The 23,611-nt window shown below is 41.0% G+C and overlaps 1 protein-coding gene across 1 annotated transcript in view; it reads left to right on the top strand.

The window, feature by feature from the left end:
• The window catches only part of pkn1b (protein kinase N1b), an 85,314-nt gene that overhangs the window by 7,626 nt on the left and 54,077 nt on the right, over positions 1-23,611 (top strand). The window contains exon 2 of the mRNA XM_062990889.1: positions 11,604-11,831. Coding sequence (XP_062846959.1) covers positions 11,742-11,831 — 90 coding nt within the window. The 5' untranslated portion in view covers positions 11,604-11,741. The remainder of the gene's footprint in view (positions 1-11,603; positions 11,832-23,611) is intronic.

Genomic DNA, 23,611 nt, shown 5'->3' with positions numbered 1-23,611 from the left:
AGCATAAATGAAGCACTGCTGAGATTTAAACTTTGCTTTGCTTTGACATTTACATTTTTGGCATTTAGCAGACGCTTTTATCCAAAGCGGCTACAGTCCTGTGACACAGAGATGGGACGAGTAAGTCGCACATACAGCGACTTCAGACTCGACTCGGACTAGTTTCAAATGACTCGGACTCGACTCGTGCACAACAAGAGTCCCTAGCGTCAGCATGTGTTAACATTAGTTACGTGTGACAATTAATTATATATTATATTCTGATCGTGACATTTTCTGCTCTCTAATAAATCTTCAGCAGTTTTAACCCGCAACACACGCATTGGGTAAATGTTCCAGCCAGCTTCCGGCGTAGTGATGAAGCGTCGCTAACTACCTTTGGAATCTCACTTATAATGGTGGAATACCCTTCGTAGTACACTTCACTGGAACAGCTGGTGTGAATGAAATGCTCCTACAGAATTGGTGCTAATGGTTGGAAGAACCGCTTCTGAACCACTCAGACCTTCTGATTGTAATTTTTAGTAAGAAATGCTTTTATTTGTATTTATTTAGTTTGCAGCGTCACACAGATGATGTGTTAATGAAACACTTGATTGGCTTTCCATCGAGTTCGTATTTTACTTCACAACCGGGAAAAGTTTGGAGGTTTTCAATTATAAGCACATTTACAAAAAACCGGATTATATTCCTAATGGGACAACATACTGTTATAAATTTAATAGCATCTGGAAGTACAGACGTTAAGGTAAGCAGTGGTTATGGATTTTTTGCTGTGTTTGGGATTTGGGCAGCTGTGTCTGATTTATTGCGAGCTTTTGTTTTGTAATGAAAACAAAACGTATCAGTTTAAGCTTTTAACTGGTACCTAGGAAAGTAAAGGCACGAAGTAAAACGGCAAAATACAGTCGCTAATCTGTTGTTGTTGTTTATCTGAACGTACAGATTATTTGTTTATACGCTACATTTCCAATATATGTTTTGTGTAGATTATATTGACTCGTTACTTGACTCGGACTCTAGTCTAAAGACTCGTGACTTGACTCGGACTCGTATTTTGTGACTTTATACTGTCTAAGCAATTAAGAGTTATGGGCCTTGCTCAAGGTCCCAACAGTGACAACCTGGCAGTGGTGGGGCTTGAACCAGCGACCTTCAAATTACTAGTCCAGAACTCTAACCACTAGGCTGGAACTGCCTTTTATTTATTTAATTTATTAGGATTTTAACGTCATGTTTTACACACTTTGGTTACATTTATGAAAAGACAGGTAGTTACTGGTAATTCATCAGTTCAAGTTTTTTTTAATACATTTTCTCCCCTTTTTCTCCCTATTCTTTTAGCGCGTCCAGTTTTTACCCAATTGTGTTATGCCTCCTCTCTACTGGTGCTGACCCCCGTCCCTCATTGAGGAGAGTAAACTGACACACGTCCCCTCCGATACGTGAGCAGTAGCCGACTGCATTTATTCACCTGCACCAGCCGAGTTCATATGCAAATCAGCCCTGTGCACGGATAGCCACACCCTGATCAGCATTATTCCTCTACTCTGTGCAGACGCCATCAACCAGCCAGCAGAGGTCGTAATTGCATCAGTTATGAGGTCCCCATCTGGCTCCCTAACCCTGTATGAACAACAGCCAAACGTTGCTCATATAGCCGCCCAGCCCAGCTGGATGGCAGAGCTGAGATTCGATACGTTGTATTCAAAATCCCAGCTCTGGTGTGCTAGCGTATTTTACCGCTGCGCCACCTGAGTGGCCACAAGTTTTTAATGTCAAACACAGTCATGGACAATTTTGTATCTTCAATTCACCTTATTTGCACATCTTTGTACTGTGGGAGGAAACCGGAGCTCCTGGAGGAAACCCACACAGACACTGGGAGAACATGCAAACTCAACACAGAAAGGACCTGGACCACTCCACCTGGGAATCGAACCCAGGGCCTTCTTGCGGTGAGGCGACAGTGCTACCCACTTAGCCACAGTGTCGTCCCCAATTATGAAATACTGTCACAGTATTCCTTTGGCAGGATTTTAGGAAAGGGTACTGAGACATCCAAAAATGCACAGTTTAGCTGGTGGGTGGGTTTCGCAGTTGGACGGAAAGTGTAGTCCCTACGCCTCTTTAAACATTTTGTCGCTACCACTGGGACAACACTTTGAATGCATACCTAGGGCCCAGACTCTCTGTCTAGCTGCCTGACTATCTGCTTCCTTTACTAGTGCTTTTGCAGGCGTTTTTCCGTTCTGGTGTTTGGGAAGTGGAAGTGGTTTTGGTAGTGTTTAGAGTTTTTGGCTGCTGTCGGTTTTGTTTGTTTGTTTTTTAGGATTTTAACACTTTTGGTTACATTCATGACAGGAACGGTAGTTACGCATTACACAAGGTTCATCACTTCTCAAGGTTATATTGAACACAGTCATGGACAATTTAGTGTCTCCAATTCACCTCACTTGCATGTCTTTGGACTGTGGGAGGAAACCGGAGCACCCGGAGGAAACCAACGCAGACACGGGGAGAACATGCAAGCTCCACACAGAAAGGACCCGGACCACCCCACCTGGGGATTGAACTCTGTAGGTTTTCTGAGTTCCTCTGTCTTGTTTCTCTGGTTTGGTTTGGATCGTAACATGCCGGTGGATTGAGTAGCTGGCGGAGTTGGACCCCAGTGCTCTTTAGTTTCTCCCAGTCTCTTTACGGTGTTCATTCTGTGCTTTGTTTGTGTGGCTTTTCAGACACGTTATTGTTCTGCTTCTTCAAATATCATGGACGTTACACTTGGTGTTCACCACCACATAAAAATTTCATAGTTGTAGTATGTTTCTCAAGCACATCTCCAATTTTAAGAATGTTCCTCATACTCTTGGTCTTCATTGCTTATTAAGTGCACTTTGCTAAAAACCTGCTGTGAAATAGTGCAAAAAATGATCAGTCTTGACTTTAAAATAGAGATGCATGAGTACCGATACTGGTATCGGGTATTTGCCCGATACCGCGCTCATTAACTTGTACTCGTACTCGCAAACGAGGCTCCGATACTAAACATCGGATACCGTGTGCCTAGTGCACGTTGCTGCGTTATGCCTAATTCACACTACACGATTTTCGCCCTGATTTTCGCTCGGCGGCTGGTCGGTGCTAGATTTGCCGGCTCGGGAGCAACTCGGCGTTCGCTCGGCGATCAAAACTCGGCTCTCGATCGCTAAGTGTGAACTATCCAACAACTCGATCCGGTCGCCAGTTTTCTAGCACGTCAGATATCTGATCTGAGATGTGCGACTGGGAATGAGTGACATGTCGAACAGCCAATGAGAACGCAGGATACGGTGTGAGGGGAAACGCAGGAGAGGAGTGTAAACAGGTGGGACAGGGGGATAATATAGTTTATATCAGAATACACCGGCACACACACACGTTTTACAGTATTTCTGACCTGATCGTTCTCTACAAAACATAACAACAAAACACCAACACTGCAAAAATATTTATTAACCTCCAACTCACTACAGAACAATCCATGCTATTCGTGTTGCCAAATCCACTCAGATTCATTTATATTTCCTCCTTGATTTCATCACATCAGCGCACAAACACTTTGATCACTCGCTACTTGTTGACGTGCATTTTTGGACGTGGTATCATTAAACCCCTCGTCACTTCTCACGTGTGTTTTTGTTTAAAAAAACGGTATTCTAAATAGGTATTGGTATCGGTATCGGTAAGTACAAAAATGCATGTACTTGTACTTGTACTCAGTTGGGAAAAAATGGTATTGATGCATCCCTACTTTTAAATAAATGTGAGTTTAAAAACAAATAAATCATTTGTACATTTTCTTTGTGGTAGAAAATGTGAACTAAACTGTTTTCCAGTTTGAGGTTAAGCACCTTACACACACACACACACACACACAAACACACACCCACACACATCCACTCTAGCTGATATAACCCTATATAATCACCATCTTCACCATGGATCCCCTCATCCCCCAACCCCACATCCTCCCATAATCATTTTTAATCTGCTTTCCATGTCCATTAAAATCAGTGTGCTGTTTATTTTTGTATTTTATAACCTAAGCCTGTCAGAGGACAAAGTACTTCATGTGGAAAGAAAAAGAGAGCAGCATATTGTCATCGTATAGAACCTCATAAAGAGCATTTGAGTGAGAATGATCTAGTGTAAGAATCACTGACAAACTGCATTACTGTTCCAAAGGATCACGGGATAAAAAACATTGTTTAAAGAAATAGTCAAGATCATTTTTAAAAATCTGTGTTTGTGCGTGTTATGCCTAGTTCACACTACATGATTTTTCCCTGATTTTCGCTCGCCGACTGATCGCCGCTAGATGTGGCAGCTCGGCTAATCTGGGGCGATCTAAACTCGGCTCTGTGTGAACTACTCAACAACTCGATCCGAGCGGCTGGCTGAGGAGAGATATCAAGCATGTTGAATATCTGGATCAGTCGGTTGCGACTGGCAATGAGTGCGGTGAGGCGGATAATATAGTTTCTATCAGAATACATCGGCACACACACAAGCTTTACAATATTTGTGAACTTATCATCCACGCCAAACCATCAAACCAACACTGCATTACAAAAACATATTTGTTAACCTCCAACTCGCTACAGAACAAAACAATCCCTGCTGGTCGCGTTGCCAAATCCACTCGGATTTATTTATTTTTCTCTTTGATTTTACGCTGCACATCAGCGCGCTACATGTTGACGTGCATTTTTGGATGTGGTATCATTAAACCCCTCATCACTTGTCGTGTTTGTTTTCATGACAAAACGTAGTTTGGCAGACCAGAGAAGCTCGCCTGCGATTCCAGTTGGTGATAGATCATGTAGTGTGAAACCCCCTATCGCCGATCAGTCGTGTAGTGTGAAAGTCATACCGACTTGAAAGACTCCCGATTACAAGAGATCCAGTTGTGTAGTGTGAACTGTACAGAGTCCTGACGACTTGGAAAGCCATGTAGTGTGAACTTGGCATTAGCTGTGTTTGCATTTAATTGTGTTTAAGGCTTGCCTGTGTTTGGTTGAATTGGTTTGATTGGAATTTAGTCGTTTGGAGCAGTTAAATGGTAACATAATTGACCATGACTGTATTGTGCTTTATTTGCATCATTCTGTCTTCCATGTTTTGCTGTGTTTAGATGTTTTATGATTCCGGCAACATCTAGAAAAAAAACTCATTTTTTCTTTTTCCATTTTATACCTCTCTCTTTCTCCTCCCCCCGCACTACCCCGGCTCCTGCACCCACTTCATCTGAGAGCTCAGTAATAATCTGACAATGAGCAGAAAGCAATTTTCCCTCTGCATTAAAGCCTAAGCTCTACTTTACTCTCCACTACAATGATATATACTTACTTCTTTCATCTGCAGATTCTTCTTAATAAATTCAAAGGACTTTTGCGCCAAAGGGCTGTTCTTAAGTCAAAATGTTAAACCTATTTTTCCCATAGGAAATAATGTAAATAGAATTAATCTGTGCCAGGCCTTCCCAAACCCCCCCCTTACCTAATCTTTCTAATGTCTTAAATGCTCTTTTTTGTTATAAATACAAGTATATTTTCCTTAAATCTTAAATTATAGAATAGACATTACTGTAATAAACAACAATAAACAACAATACACAGTAGTACTGTACAGTACTGTACAAAGAAAACAAACATCACATTTCATACACCATAATACACCATCACATACACCATAATACATTTCCTTCTTTTTTTATAAAATGTATCTACCAGAAACAACAATAACTCTCATATTTCTCTATTATTTCCTTCTTTATTTCAATAGTGTTGTATTTTGTAGGTGTAATTGCACGAAAGAAAGAATACTTTACTGAGCCAAGTTCCTTCTTCTCTCTCACTCACTGTCCCCTCTGTCTGATACACAGTGAGAGCTACTGGCAGGAGTAATTATACAACAAGAAATGTAATAGATTTGTTCATTTTCTCAGCTCTGCGCTCTCTCCGCACCTTATTTGGGGACATTTTAATATTGAAAACACCTGAAAAACACCATCCGCTGTCCGAATGTTCGCGCACTGTATATATATATGTACAGTATATACTGTATATATACAGGGGTTGGACAAAATAACTGAAACACCTGGTTTTAGACCACAATAATTTATTAGTATGGTGTAGGGCCTCCTTTTGCGGCCAATACAGCGTCAGTTCGTCTTGGAAATGACATATACAAGTCCTGCACAGTGGTCAGAGGGATTTTAAGCCATTCTTCTTGCAGGATAGTGGCCAGGTCACTACGTGATGCTGGTGGAGGAAAACGTTTCCTGACTCGCTTCTCCAAAACACCCCAAAGTGGCTCAATAATATTTAGATCTGGTGACTGTGCAGGCCATGGGAGATGTTCAACTTCACTTTCATGTTCATCAAACCAATCTTTCACCAGTCTTGCTGTGTGTATTGGTGCATTGTCATCCTGATACACGGCACCGCCATTGGATGCACATGGTCCTCCAGAATGGTTCGGTAGTCCTTGGCAGTGATGCGCCCATCTAGCACAAGTATTGGGCCAAGGGAATGCCATGATATGGCAGCCCAAACCATCACTGATCCACCCCCATGCTTCACTCTGGGCATGCAACAGTCTGGGTGGTACGCTTCTTTGGGGCTTCTCCACACCGTAACTCTCCCGGATGTGGGGAAAACAGTAAAGGTGGACTCATCAGAGAACAATACATGTTTCACATTGTCCACAGCCCAAGATTTGCGCTCCTTGCACCATTGAAACCGACGTTTGGCATTGGCACGAGTGACCAAAGGTTTGGCTATAGCAGCCCGGCCGTGTATATTGACCCTGTGGAGCTCCCGACGGACAGTTCTGGTGGAAACAGGAGAGTCGAGGTGCACATTTAATTCTGCCGTGATTTGGGCAGCCGTGGTTTTATGTTTTTTGGATACAATCCGGGTTAGCACCCGAACATCCCTTTCAGACAGCTTCCTCTTGCGTCCACAGTTAATCCTGTTGGATGTGGTTTGTCCTTCTTGGTGGTATGCTGACATTACCCTGGATACCGTGGCTCTTGATACATCACAAAGACTTGCTGTCTTGGTCACAGATGCGCCAGCAAGACGTGCACCAACAATTTGTCCTCTTTTGAACTCTGGTATGTCACCCATAATGTTGTGTGCATTGCAATTTTTTGAGCAAAACTGTGCTCTTACCCTGCTAATTGAACCTTCACACTCTGCTCTTACTGGTGCAATGTGCAATTAATGAAGATTGGCCACCAGACTGGTCCAATTTAGCCATGAAACCTCCCACACTAAAATGACAGGTGTTTCAGTTTCATTGTCCAACCCCTGTATATATATATATATATATATATATATACAGTATATATATATATAGAGAGAGAGAGAGAGAGAGAGACGGTCGGAGTCAACTTGTTCGTGACGTCACGTGTTTTGCGAATTTCGGTTCGTAATCCGAAATTTGTTCGTACGTTAAGTTGAAAAAGATCATTCGTAACCCAAAATGTTCGTATGGTAAACCGGTCGTAACTCAAGGGTCGACTGTATATGAAAGTAAATCTGTCATATACCCTCACTAAGGACCTTATTAGGTACAATGAATACTCCCCGTTCCCTGTTTATCATTGAAAGGGGCCCCCCACAGACCAGATGATGTCTGGACCTTTCTTAACACTGTAATGACACTAACATGTTAGTGTGGGTTGTTCTGGAATGAGTGTATCAGGTACAGTTGTGTTGTTGGGATCTTTAAATACCGTTTTACTTTTCTGTCCTCCTTATTAACCGTTTAGCTCTGGATGTAGGTGTACAGTTAGAGACTAACAGATCTTCTTGTAGTCCTCTTCCTCTAGTCTTTTATCTGGACACTTTCTGATCATAGAGCACTGTGGTTTATATTTTGATTATGAATCCTAGTCTTTTCCCTACATTGACATTGAAGTGTTTCAAAATCCCAACAACTCTGCTACACCTGCTACGCTTATATCAGAACAACACACAATACCATGCCATTATCATGTTAGTGTCATTGCAGTGCTAAGAATAATTTACCACCCAAATAAAATCTGGTAATCGGGGTCTTATGGGGGTTGTTTTTGATTGATAAAGAAGGAACAGAAAGTAGAAAGTAAAGTTTAGACTAATCCACTTTTTATTGTATTTTCTATAAAGAAATTTAGAATGCCCACAGCACATTAATAAAAGTTGGTACACAGGCATGTTTACCACTGTGTTGCATAAATTTTCATATTATTGACACTTTTTATGGTTTAGTGTTAAAACAGAGCTGCTTTTAAGAGTGTTTTTAATCAAAAGCCATTTTAACTTTGAGCTTTGCCTTAGGGAGACATAGATTGCCTTTTATTTTTTGCCTCGTGGGCAGCATGCCGTATGCATTTTATCAGGCTTAAGGCCTCAGCATACTTCGTGCGGAGACGACTGTCGCCTGGCTTCGGCGACCAATGTGACGTAATCGCGGAGAAAGCGAACAACCGCGGACGACGCGCAGAGGCTTCGCTCGCCTTGTCGCTCACATGGAAGCTGGGCGAACTCCGCGGACAACGTCACGCCGCGACAATGCCTGTGATTGGTCGGTAAAAAAAAGAGGCATGTCATGAAAACAATCATGGATTTTGAGGAGCGTCTCAACTGTGATCATCGGCTGCGTCCGAAATCACTACTTTCATACTGAACAGTACGCAGTTATTAATCATTATTAAGCATTAAGCATTTATTAAACAGTACACGAAAAGTATCCGGATAATCTACTGCTTGGGCAGCATTTTTTGTGTATGCGAACATAGCACACTTGCATACTAAAAGAGCTTACTTCTGTACCGGCCAAGCAGTGCACACTACCTCTAATTTAACTATGCGATTTTGGACACAGCCATCGTTTTTCGGTAGTCACTACATTATAAATGTCACCGCGTCACCTGCAGCTGTGGAGCAGACGCGACAGGCAAAACGAAACCGCTAGAAGTATGCCAGCTTGTAAGCTCGCGAAGGCGCGTTCGGCTTCGTGCAACGCTCGAGAATTTTGTTTCGCTGGAAGTATGCTGAGGCCTTTAGTCCCGCCCATTTCTGAACAAAAGGCCAATCGTTGTTCATGTGGCCGCTCAGCCTTAGACGGCAGGCAGAGCGATACGATGTATTCGAGATCCCAGCTCTGGTTCCAGCGTGTGTTTTTACCGCTGCGCCACCTGAGCGGCATAGATTGCCTTTTAAATTTAACGGAAAAATGTAACTAATTTAACAGGAAAATGTTCTTAATTTCAGGGACTCCGTTTTTAATTAAATCACAGATTTCACACAGAAGACAAGAGCCACATTTCATGGCAGTGATTAAACTGCACTCATACATTAAATGATAGAACAAATAGAAGCTACAATACATAGCACATTTGTAATCTTAACAGCTGAATGTAAACCTAGAACATCCAGTGATGGTGCAAGGTTTCATGTTCTGTCTCAAAGACACAGTCCACAGAATTGGACATTTTGACTAACCAATTGCTTCTCACACTGACAAGACACTCCACCCCATCCATTTCCCAGCACTGGACTCTACATCTCTAACTTCACACATATGTATATATTTACATACAGAATATATAGTGCAGTGGCGGCTGCTGGTCTTTCAAAGAGGGGAAGCTCATTGTCGGCTTACATCATAAAATTTGTCAATTTATTTATACATAAATTCTGCCCTCCGTTCCTTTTCAAGAAAATGGCCTGTGATCCTTTCGTACCAAGTAGACGTCTTTTCCAGGAACTTGACCAGTGTCCTGAAACAAATACTTGTGAGTGTGTTTTATTTACACAATGAACAATGGAAATGGTCAAGTAATTTCACCAAGCAAATACCAAGAAATGGGTTGCAGTTTGTCTTTCGACTTCACTCGCAAATTCCGCGATGGGACTGAAGCTCCCAGTGATGAAGTGACGTGTAGATCTCAAAATAGCTGTCAATCAAAACGGGATTCAGCCTTTTGACTGATCCTTCAATCATCTTGCAGAAGCTCAGCGTCCAGACCCGCTCACAGCTCCATTCACCCCCAGAGACGCTCAGTGTCCGGGGGGGCAGGACAAAATCGTGACATTTATCCAATGACCGGCGAGTTTCGAAGCAATGAAAAAAAAACGTTCCATGCAGTCCCATTGAAGTGAATAGACGCTCAGCTTCTACGGGCAAATGCATTGATGCTCCGGGAGTTAACAAAATCCAGTCAGTCGATTTGTGATAAGTAGCTGATTCTGAACTAACTCGTCTTCGAGATGAACGTGTTCTAACGCATTTGTAGTCAATGAAATGTTAACACAACTGTACATATTTGACCATTTAATTTTTGACATTTTAGGGAAAGCTGAGCTTCCCTTGCAGTCTTAGAGAAATCGCCACTGATATAGTGTGTTATCATATAGTTGTAACTGTCACACTGCTGTTTAATAGTAATTGCATTTCATAGTTAATTTTTATATATATACATATCTTTTATTTTTATTCTACCCTTTTTTATTTACTCTATTTACTGTACTTACATTGTACTGGAGCTGCTGTAACACTCGAATTTCTCCCATGGGGATCAATAAAGGAATCTTATCTTATCTAAATGAATTGCCGTAGGATTGCTAGGACGCCTCATAGTGCAAATTAACCAGTAAACCTGAGGCACTTGAACGCAACACAAATGAAAATCGTTAACACAAACTGTAAATTTAGAATTTTAAAGCAAATTGCATATTACACGAGAAAAGGATCATTTTACGGGTCATGACGTGATTTATTTTTATGGCCGTGAAGTAGGTAGGGCCAAAAAACACCTGATGTATTCTCTAGACTTTAATCATGTAAACAAATCAGTGATCTGGCCCTGAGACCAGGTAATTAGTGAAGGCATTTAATTCAAATTGAGATTCACATGATCACTACAGTAAACAATGTAGGGTCATCCACAAGGAAACAGAAATAGAGGTACGAGAAAATCAGTTCAAGGGGCAAATCCAAAAATCACTGAAAAAGGACAGTGAACACACTAACAGTTGTACTTGATTAATCTGAAAGGCTTTACTACACTAGTGAGAACCTAGTCATTAAATAAACTGCTTTAAACTTGAACAAATGGTTGTAACCAGGCCTAAAATCCAGGAAACAGTGACCTCTGGAAGACTGGAGGAGTATTTACAGTGCCAGGCCTAACGGGTGATTTACCTCACAAATCACACCACATTTATCACATCTTAGACCAAATGAGCATTCATCTTTGTAACAAGCTGTAAAAGGGTCATCTTGATGCAAAAGCAAGATCAACTAGGCCTGCACAGCATTTCACATGGCAGAGCAAGATCTGTGCTCAGTTATTAATAAAGACGTCTGTCTTTCACCCTGCCAACAGGATGTGACGGGTTGCTTTGGATTCCATCTTTAAAAATCACACCATTTGTGCACTTGCTGTGGTTTGTGTGTGTATGTGTGTGCGCGCAGCCGAATGTGCATGCTGGTAACGATCTTCCTGTAGTTAACATTTGAACAGGAAACTGAGGCCGTGACTAGCTTCTCTCTTTCTCTTTTGGCAGAAGTGAATGTGAATTTAGACCGAGCGAGAAGTCAGGTGAACACATCAAAGGTGAACAGAACGTTTAAAAGAAGGGGGTTAGCAAAGAGAGGGACTCAGTTCAGGGCGAGAGGGGTTTTATGAAGATCAGGAGGCGGTGATGGCGAGTGAAGGAACATTAAATGAGAGTTCGGAGGAGCACGGGGGAGACAGCTCGCTACTGTCTGATTACACTGAGGCTGAGACTCTGGTAAGAAACTTTTATCTTAAGTTGGTCTAAAAAAGAGACTTTTCTTACTTTTCTTTCCTGACTTTGTTTTTTTTACTGATTAAAAACCAAATATTAAGTAAGGCTAGGTGATTATAGATTATAGATAATATACACTGATCAGCCATAACATTAAAACCCCGTCCTTGTTTCTACACTCACTGTCCATTTTATCAGCTCCACTTACCATATAGGAGCACTTTGTAGTTCTACAATTACTGACTGTAGTCCATCTGTTTCTCTGCATGCTTTGTTAGCCCCCTTTCATGCTGTTCTTCAATGGTCGGGACCCCCACAGGACCACTACAGAGTAGGTATTATTTGGGCGGTGGATCATTCTCAGCACTGAAGTGACACTGACATGGTGGTGGTGTGTTAGTGTGTGTTGTGCTGGTATGAGTGGATAAGACACAGTAGCGCTAGCCGCTCAGGTGGCGCAGCGGTAAAAAGACACGCGCTGCAACCAGAGCTGGATTTCGAAGGAGCGTCTTTTCGAATCCAGCTCTGCCTTCACGGTCGAGGCTGGGCGGCTATGGACAACGATTGGCCTGTTGTCCGGGTGGAGGGCGGGACTTGAGACCGTAGGGGATGTTCTCTGGAACGGGGCGGTTGCGCCCTCTGCTGGCTGGTTGGTGGCGCCTGTATGGAGACGGGAGGGGGTGTGGCGGAGTGTGTGATCCTCCGTGCACAGTACTCTGCCACGCTACACTCGTCAAGTGTGGGTGATAAGACGGTCGATTGGCTGTGCACGTTTCGGAGGAGGCATGGAACGGCCTCGTCAGCCCCAATCAGGAGCAGGAATTCGCACTAATGAGAGGATGATAGATGGGACGAAATTGGACGTGCTAAATTAAAAAAAACAAAAAAAACAAAACAAAAAAAAACACAGTAGCGCTGCTGGAGTTTTTAAACACCTCACTGTCACTGCTGGACTGAGAATAGTCCACCAACCAAGTATATTCAGCCAAGTATATTCAGTGTGACCACTGATGAAGGTCTAGAAAATGACCAACTCAAACAGCAGCAATAGATGAGCAATCATCTCTTACTTTACATCTACAAGGTGAACCAACTAGGTAGGAGTGTTTAATAGAGTGGACAGTGAGTGGACACTGTATTTAAAAACTCCAGCAGTGCTGCTGTGTCTGATCCACTCATACCAGCGCAACACACACTAACACACCACCACCATGGCATTGTCACTGCAGTGCTGAGAATGATCCACCATCTAAATAATACCTGCTCTGTGGTGGTCCTGTGGGGGTCCTGATCATTGAAGAACAGGGTAAAAGCAGGGTAAAAAGGTATGTAGAGAAACAGATGGACTACAGTCAGTAATTGTAGAACTTCAAAGTGCTTCTATGGGGTAGTGGAGCTGATAAAGCGGACAGTGAGTGTAGAAACAAGGAGGTGGGTTTAATGTTATGGCTGATCAGTGTACAAACATCACTTTTATGTACAAACAGTACCTTTAAATGTTCCTGTGCAACCTAATGGACTGTGTCTTGAAGTCATGAAATTATAGATCATTACTGTATGTGTGCAAGTAGAAAAATCTCATTTGTTACACTAGACTTGCATATTTTTTCTGTTATGGTACTTGGCATCCAGATCACATATGCCAGTGGCACTGAGGTATCAATCTGTGAGACATCCAGATATTTCACAATAAATTAGTCGAAGGTGATAATGGAACATTATCTATTAAATAAATATAGTCCCACAGTGCAGCACAACTGTATGGGTTTGTTTGTTTAATGTTTATTAGGATTTTAACGTCATATTTTACACTTTGGTTACATTCATGACAGGAATGGTAGTTACTCATTACACAAGGTTCATCAGTTCACAAGGTTATATTGAACACAGTCATGGACAATTTAGTATCTCCAATTCACCTCACTTGCATGTCTTTGGACTGTGGGAGGAAACCGGAGCACCTGGGGGAAACCCACGCAGACACGGGGAGAACATGCAAACTCCACACAGAAAGGACCCGGACCGCCCCACCTGGGGATCGAACCCAGGACCTTCTTGCTGTGAGGCGACAGTGCTACCCACTTAGCCACTGTGCCGCCCCAGCCTTGGGTTTCTGAGGAGTTTTTATTGGTCTCATTGTGTCTTTGTGGGTTTTCTAAGAGAGTTTCCGTTTCCTCCCACCTCCACAAGACATGCAAAGAGTGGACTGGTTGCTCTAAATTGCCACTAGGTGTGATCATTCACATATGTGAGTGAACGGCTGCCCTGTTGTAATGAGTCTTTAATGCGAGCGCTTCCTTGATTACGCAGTGGCTTCTTGTCATTTATGCTCTTCAAATGTATCACTGATGCAATTTAATAATTTCAACCTACATCAGTGCAAGAGCCACTCTATATTACTTATCTTAATTACCGTTGTGCGTACACGTGTGTGTGTGTGTGTGGGGGGGGGGGGGGGGGGCTATTGTGCTGTGCTGTGCTGTGCTATCCCAGCTCTCAATAGACGCAAGGTGCACAGAAACACCCAGGGCGCCAGTCCATCGCAGGGCAGACACACACTGACTTCATGTCTTTGGACTGTGGGAGGAAACCCACACAGACACGGGAACAACATGCAAACTCCACACAGAAAGGACCCGGACCGTTCCACTTGGGAATCGAACCCAGGACCTTCTTGCTGTGAGGCAACAGTGCTAAGTGCAAGAGCCATGTGATTATAAAAGTCTCTGCAATGTACAGAGCAAAACGGACTTTCAAATGTTTTGCCACGGTATATGGGTGGTTCACCTGATGGGTCAGCAGTAGCTCAGTGGTTAAGGTACTGAAATAATAATCAAAAGGTTGGTGGTTCAAGCCCCACCACTATCAAGTAACCACTGTTGGGCCCTTAATTGTAAATCGCTTTGGATAAAAGTGTCCACTAAATGCTGCAAATGATGTTCTTTTTTCTGGCACGTTGTTCTTTCAAATTTGTGCCTTTTAAAATTATTTCTATATTAAACTAATTATAGGATTAATTATTTAAATGATAAACAATACCAGTCAGAGTTTTGATATTTTGTTTAAAACATACATATTGTCCAATGTTGATTGTTTCCTGTTAATTATCTGTAAGCTTTAGTATTAAGCCCCACAAATGTAATAAATCATGGGCGCCCAGGTGGCGCAGCAGGATATTCCGCTAGCACACCAGCACGAGATTCTGAACTCCTCGGTTTGAAACTCACCGGCTGGGCGCCATCTAGCGGGCATAATTGGCAGTGCCAGCAGCAGATACTTTTCTGCTAGGGCAGGATGACCAGACTATGTGGGTGGGGTCTGCAAACACTGCGTAAGGACCCTGATTAGCAGATAGAGAGGCGTCTGTGCAGAGCGCATAGGTTCCGCAAAGGGCTGCGTGTCGGAGGAGGCGTGAGCAGCAATATACCCACCTCAACTGCAATCAGGGATCCCCCAGCAGCGGAAGACAAATTCACTACTCTAAATTGGAAGAAAATGAGAGAAAATAGAAAAATAGAAAAGAAAATGTAATAAATCATGCTCGGTAAACGCGCTAGCTCACTACAGTTGGAATCGAGGATTTAAATCTCCAGCTGTGCTGTCTACCGGTTGAGGGTCAAACAGACATGATTGACTATGTTTAAAGGACGGGCTGGCAGATGCCCCATGATGGATTGGTGTCTTGTCTGGGTTGCGCTACTACATTGCACCCAGTGATTTAGGGGAAATCAGACCCATCACAGCCATGACTGGATAAAGCAGCACTTAAACATGAACATGGAATAAAAATAATCATACATCATACTTTTCTCCCCTAATCTAGTCGTGTCCAATTACCCTGATTGCGTCCTCTATACTGATTCGACCCTTCACCGCTGACTGAGGACGCCTCTCAACTAACATACGCCCCCTCCGGCACGTACAGTCAGTACAGACTGCATTTTTCACCTGAACGAGTCGAGTTCATACACCGACGGGCACTGTGTACGGAGGGACACGCCCCATCAGCATTATTCCTCAGCCCTGTGCAGGCGCCATCAGTCAGCCAGCAGGGGCCGCAGTTGCAACAGTTATGAGGACCTGTGGTCCGACTTTTTACCCCTATGAACAACAGCCAATCGTTGTTCATGCAGCCACCCAGCCCAGTCAGAAGGCAGAGCTGAGATTCGAAACCCCAACTCCGGTGCGCTAGCGTACTTTAGCGCTGCGCCACCTGAGCGGCCATACATCATACTTTTTAAATATGTAGTTATATGTAGTGAATTGTACCTACATTGTACCTACATATAACTACATTTACCCTGAATAGGATAAATCGGTGATAAAACAGACAATGAATGAATGAATGAATGAATTGCAGTTATGCTTTTATTTAAAACAATATACTTTATAAAACTAAAGTTACTGTTTTATTTCATTAGTATAAAATACTTTTGTCTGCAAAACTAGTGCACTAGTGCCACTGTGAAACAAACAGCATTTAGTTGGGAAGCTTGTTTTTTAAATTATTCATTTGTTTTAACATATTACAAGATGCTGTACTGTACAAATACGTATATTGTAATATATACTTGTTTATAATACAGTATACTTGTATATGTCTTGTTTTTGCAAGACTTGGACTGTCAGATACTTTTATTTGTGTTTTTTCTAGTGGCCTCCTTTCACTTTAAATCTATATTCTCTGCACCAGTTTCTTGTCCCTGTTTTTGACCTTTTACCTGCCTGTCAGCATAACTAGCATCAAAGAGCGAGATTGGTTTTCAGGGATCAAATCATTATTGTTCTCGGTTGCAGTTGGTTTTAGTGCCAGTGAGATAATATGTTTTGTTGAAGGAACAGGTGCTGTGTGTGTGTTTGTGAGTGTGTTCCTCAATGTCAGTTCTAACTTTAGGACTTCATTTTTTCATTGTGCTGTGTCATCTGACCCCTGTCACACTGACTAGAAAGGGAAGTAACATTTAAAGCTAAAGTTCATCAGATTCACCCACGTGTGTGTTTCTCTTGTTTTGTTTTTTTTAAATCTTTTCTCTTATTTATTATTTTAATCTCTCAGTTCATCAACCTGTCAAAAGTCTATCAACACGTCACATGCATTTCATTGCAATCTTTTTATCGATTTCTGTAGACATTATTTTTCTGGGACTGAATGTTTGAAAATCAGACTTATGTGTTCAAGAATAAAACACTCTTATTAAATTTATGTACTTCAGAATTCTTATTCATATGCCATCCTGTGAAGTTTTTGGAAAATCTGATAAACTATCCTGGGTAAAAATGTAAAACGGAAACTTTATTTCCTAGATTATTTTTTTCCCATTATTTATTTCGGAGGAAGATGGGTGTTCAGATGAAACAAAGATTGAGTTAGCCGCTCAGGTGGCGCAGCGGTAAAACGATTGGCCTGTTGTTCAGATAGGGGTGGGATATTATAAAAGCCGGATAGGGACTCTCTCATAACTAATGCAATTACAACCTCTGCTGGCTGATTGATGGCGCCTGCACAGATACGGGAAAAGAGTGCTGTCAGGGTGTGTCTCTCCATACACAGTGCTGATCTGCATTGCACACATCAAAATGTAGGTGACAAAATGCATATGGCTGCTGCCCACGGGGCGTGGGTTAGCTTCATTCTCCTCAATCAGAGCTGGGATCGGCATTGGTGGAGAGGAAGCATGACCCAATCGGGCAACTGGACTTGGTAAAAGGGAGAAAAAAGGGAGAAAATGCATAAGAGTCCCTTCACAGACTCCATGTCAACAAACTGTTGTTTTAAGAAACTCTGTACATGACAGAGACAATTTTGCCAAGAATGTGTACATTTACATTTTCGGCATTTAGCAGATGCTTGTATCCAAAGCAACTTACAGTTGTGACAGTATACAGTCTAAGCAATTGAGGGTTAAGGGCCTTGCTCAAAGGCCCAACAGTGGCAACCTGACAGTAGTGGGGATTGAACCGGCAACCTTCTGATTACTGGTCCAGTACCTTAATCACTAGGCTACAACTGCCCTGTGATCCGATCTGTGAAATAATCACAAATAATTTATTATATCTAGGGATGTCCCGATCACGTTTTTTTGTTCCCGATACCGATCCCGATTATTAATTTTGATCCTGATCCGATACCGAGTCTCAAACCGATACTTGTATTTTCTAGATATTGTGTAGATAAGAACTGGATAATACTGTTCACACAGTGCACACTTCAAGTACATAACAGTTATTCAAATTAATCCAATGTATATGTTTAACAACTAAATAGCTCTGCAGTGCTGTAGGGAAAAATGCTGCATCCAAGCTATATGTTTTGTATTTTTACAAAATCAATCAAAATAAGTGAGATAATTACAGTTTTACTTTAAACTTTACATTCGAAGAAAAAAAATCTGTTTAATGCAGTGATGCACTAAAAATGAACAGAAATCTGTGTAGCAGCTTAACTTGAATATAAGAAAAAAAGTTACTTAAAAGCATTACAGTAAAACCTGAATACCAAAATAAAATGGAAAGGCTCTTTTGTTATGAAGGAAAGCCAGTTTTTAAAGTGCTTGTATTTTGACAGTGGTTTGATGGACGTTTCTATGCGAAGTGACCCTTTGGGGCTTCCATAGTGCATAGAATAGTGTGCTTGACTCTAGCTGTCCGCTATTCGGTACCGTAACAGAAGAAGTTAATAAAGTGTTCTGCTCCCGACAATATGTGAATATACTGTGTAATATTTCTTTATTAAACGAGTGCATCACTACGTTGTTTTGTAAACCGGAGTGATCCTTGACTCATACACCATATAAACAGTAAAATTCTACAGTAATGAACGCAGCTCTGCTCCCACCGCCTCGTGAAACGCTCGCATTACAGACATTACACGTCGCTGCTGGACTCGTTTCACTTTCCAATTTAAAGTATTTCCACACAGCGGACATGCTGATGTAAAACAAAAGATCGGGATTACGATCGGGTTTAGTAAAGCCGATTCCGATCAGTTAAAAAATGCCTTGATCGGCCCCGATCCCGATCTTTGAGATCGGATCGGGACATCCCTAATTATATCAGAATTCCAGTAGGTCAGAAGTTTACACACATTAGGTTGACACTGCCTTTACTTCTGTGTAAGTGTTTGGTGCTTTGTGATGGATTGCAGCCCCCAGTCCAGCCTGTTGCTGCCTTTCTTGGTCATGCTGGACTTTCTATATAACTGTAATAAAGAAATCAGACTCTTATATTATTGTAAAGCAACTGTAAAGCTTTGAAAGCTTTTCGTAGAGTCGACGTTTCTAGGCCACTTCCTCAGACAATGCTCAGAAAGCAATAGTCAGACTACCAGCCAGATCTCAACTAACACTAACACACACACACACACACAAACTTGTATAAATAGCAAGAGCAGATAAAGTCTAAATAATTTTTTGGTAAAGGCAAAGGTTAAAAAATAAAAATTATTATTTACAGTGTGTGTAACAATTTATTATTTACATGTGTTTCCATTGTCCTCTGGTATTGAAGCTTAGTAATGAAGCTTACATAAAAACACCACATTTTTTTAAAACAATTTATTTATGTACAAAGGGGCCAAAAAGTATTTAGTCAGCCACTGATTGTGCAGGTTCTCCTACTTAGAAAGATGAGAGAGGTCTGTAATTTTCATCATAGGTACACTTCAACTATGAGAGACAAAATGAGGAAAAAAAAAATCCAAGAAATCACATTGTAGGATTTTTAAAGAATTTATTTGTAAATTATGGTGGAAAATAAGTATTTGGTCACCCACAAACAAGCAAGATTTCTGGCTCTCACAGACCTGTAACTTCTTCTTTAAGAAGCTCTTCTGTCCTCCACTCGTTACCTGTATTAATGGCACCTGTTTGACCTCGTTATCTGTATAAAAGACACCCGTCCACAGCCTCAAACAGTCAGACTCAAAACTCAACCATGGCCAAGACCAAAGAGCTGTCGAAGAACACCAGGAAGAAAATTGTAGACCTGCACCAGGCTGGGAAGAGTGAATCTACAATAGGCAAGCAGGTTGGTGTGAATAAATCAACTGTGGGAGCAATTGTAAGAAAATGGAAGACATACAAGACCATTGATAATCTCCCTCGATCTGGGGCCCCACGCAAGATCTCATCCCGTGGGGTCAAAATGATCATGAGAACGGTGAGCAAAAATTTCAGAACTACACGGAGGGACCTGATGAATGACCTGCAGAGAGCTGAGACCAAAGTAACAAAGGCTACCATCAGTAACACACTACGCAGAGAGGGACTCAAATCCTGCAGTGCCAGGCGTGTCCCCCTGCTTAAGCCAGTACATGTCCAGGCCCGTCTGAAGTTTGCCAGAGAGCATATGGATGATCCAGAAGAGGATTGGGAGAATATCATGTGGTCAGATGAAACCAAAATGGAACTTTTTGGTAAAAACTCAACTCGTCGTGTTTGGAGGAAGAAGAATGCTGAGTAAACACCATACCGACTGTGAAGCATGGGGGTGGAAACATCATGCTTTGGGGCTGTTTTTCTGCAAAGGGGACAGGACGACTGATCCGTGTTAAGGGAAGAATGAACGGGGCCATGTATCGTGAGATTTTAAGCCAAAACCTCCTTCCATCAGTGAGAGCATTGAAGATGGAACGTGGCTGGGTCTTCCAGCATGACAATGATCCCAAACACACCGCTCGGGCAACAAAGGAGTGGCTCCGTAAAATGCATTTCAAGGTCCTGGAGTGGCCTAGCCAGTCTCCAGACCTCAACCCCATAGAAAATTTGTGGAGGGAGTTGAAAGTCCGTGTTGCCCAGCGACAGCCCCAAAACATCACTGCTCTAGAGGAGATCTGCATGGAGGAATGGGCCAAAATACCAGCTACAGTGTGTGCAAACCTGGTGAAGACTTACAGGAAACGTTTCACCTCTGTCATTGCCAACAAAGGTTATGTTACAAAGTATTGAGTTGAACTTTTGTTTTTGACCAAATACTTATTTTCCACCATAATTTACAAATAAATTCTTTAAAAATCCTACAATGTGATTTCCTGGATTTTTTTTCCTCATTTTGTCTCTCATAGTTGAAGTGTACCTATGATAAAAATTACAGACCTCTCTCATCTTTCTAAGTAGGAGAACCTGCACAATCAGTGGCTGACTAAATACTTTTTGGCCCCACTGTAAGGGACAAAGCCATTCAACATCCATTTCACTCTTCAGAAAAAGTTAACTGCTTATAATCAGTTACTGCAACTATTATTTCTACCTGCAGCTAAATACTAAGTTCATTTCTACAATTTTATAAATAATAGATAGATACTTTATAGAACCCAAAGGAAATTAGGGAATCTTTAGAACAGCCACATGTAAACTTCCTATTGTATTTTAGATCTGTTACACCTCACCTGCAGCTTTTGGACAGATAACCCTATGTTCTTTAGAATTTGTTGATATATGCCGATCATATATTTTGAAATAGAATTTTTTCCTCAGTAATAATATCATGCAGGTCCAGACAAAGCAAAACACATTCATACCATAACACTACCATTACAGCCTTTGACTCTTGCTACAAGAGTTCTTAATGAAATGCATTTTATAGTATATCATTAATAAGATTGTATGACCTTTGTTGTTTAGGAAATTCTATATTTCATCGGCCTGTCTACAGAACTTGATTGACAAAGGTTTCCTGGAGCTTTTTCACAATAGGTTAGACTAGGTTTTCTTCTCACTAGCCTTCCATGAAGTTCTTTCTTGCCTTGTCTCTTTCAAGTTGTAAAGTCAAACTTACCTTGACTGAAAGTAGACTTAAGTCTGCCATTGAGTGGGAGACTTTAGTCTTTCTGAGCCTTTGAAGAGATTTTAGCATTATCTTCAGCTCTTACTGTGGTTTTAGTCCCAGAGCCTTAAATAGATTTGTAACCCTATTTAGACCAACATATTAAAAAAAACATTTACTCAGCTTGTCTGGAATTTGAGTTGTACTGATGTCACACTTGTAAGAGACATGTATTTCATAACCTGTGGAATTTTAATTATTTCTGTAACCTTTTTTTGTGACAAAATTAAAAATTGTACAAAAGTTGTGGAAAATTCCCTGGGTCAAAAATATTTATCAGCTACTTAAATGATAAATTTGTTGATGTAGAAAAGAAATGTAATTTCACTTTGTGCTCTTATCTCCTAATTCCTTATAGTGATTATTATGATTATGTTATTATGACTACAGATGACTTTTCTGTGTCCAAAGAAAAAGGACTAATTCAACTACACCTCATAAACAGAGCATGAAACAGTGATTTCTCAACCATGGCCAGAAAGAAAACCCAAACTGTCACTTTGTGCTGAAAGATCCTTTGTCCAATGACAAGTAGTAATCCAAGAACCACCAAAAACAGGTCTGCAATAAAAGCTGCAGGAATATGAATACTATTCACAGTCTAATGGATACTGCTCAGTACAGTATGCTGCCTGAGGACCTGGGTTTGATTCTCACCTACAATCACTGTCTGTGAGGAATTTCACATGTTCTTCTTTACATGGGTTTCATTTGGGCATTCTGGTTTTCTTCAAAACATGCAAAAGGGTGTAACCTTCTCTCATTTGCCCCTAGGTGTGATCAAAGGACTGTGTGAGTGTGTATGTGCCTTTGTTATATGATGTGGTCTTGTTATGTGGTGTGTCTTTATCATATGGTGTGGCCTTATTATATGGTGTGGCTTTATTATTTGGTGAGGCTTCATTATATAATGTGGCTTTATTATATGGTGTGGCTTTATTTAATAATGAGGCTTTATTATATGGTATGGCTTTATTATATGGTGTGGCTTTATTATATAGTGTGGCTTTATTAATTAATGTGGCTTTATTTTATGGTGAGGCTTCATTACATGGTGAGGCTTTATTATATGCTGTGGCTTTATTATATGATGTGGCATTATTACATGATGTGGCTTTATTATATGATGTGGCTTTATTATATGATGAGGCATTATTATATGCTGTGGCTTTATTATATGATGTGGCTTTATTATATGCTGTGGCTTTATTATATGATGTGGCTTTATTATATGATGTGGCTTTATTATATGATGTGGCTTTATTATATGATGTGGCTTTATTATACAGTATAATGTGGCTTCATATATGATGAGGCTTTATTATATGATGAGGCATTATTACATGCTGTGGCTTCATATATGATGAGGCATTATTATATGATGTGGCTTTATTATATGATGAGGCATTATTATATGATGTGGCTTTATTATATGATGAGGCATTATTATATGCTGTGGCTTTATTATATGATGTGGCTTTATTATATGCTGTGGCTTTATTATATGATGTGGCTTTATTATATGCTGTGGCTTTATTATATGATGTGGCTTTATTATATGATGTGGCTTTATTATACAGTATAATGTGGCTTCATATATGATGAGGCTTTATTATATGATGAGGCATTATTACATGCTGTGGCTTCATATATGATGAGGCATTATTATATGATGAGGCTTTATTACATGCTGTGGCTTCATATATGATGAGGCATTATTATATGATGAGGCTTTATTATATGATGAGGCATTATTACATGCTGTGGCTTCATATATGATGAGGCTTTATTATATGATGAGGCATTATTACATGATGAGGCATTATTATATGATGAGGCATTATTATATGCTGTGACTTATATGATGAGGCATTATTATAAGCTGTGGCTTTATTATATGATGAGGCATTATTATATGCTGTGGCTTTATTATATGATGAGGCATTATTATAAGCTGTGAC

Source organism: Trichomycterus rosablanca, chromosome 2, assembly GCF_030014385.1.
Source record: "Trichomycterus rosablanca isolate fTriRos1 chromosome 2, fTriRos1.hap1, whole genome shotgun sequence".
NCBI classification, from domain to species: Eukaryota; Metazoa; Chordata; class Actinopteri; order Siluriformes; family Trichomycteridae; genus Trichomycterus; species Trichomycterus rosablanca.
Note: the sequence above shows the minus strand (reverse complement) of the source record. Positions and strands in the feature narration are given on the sequence as shown.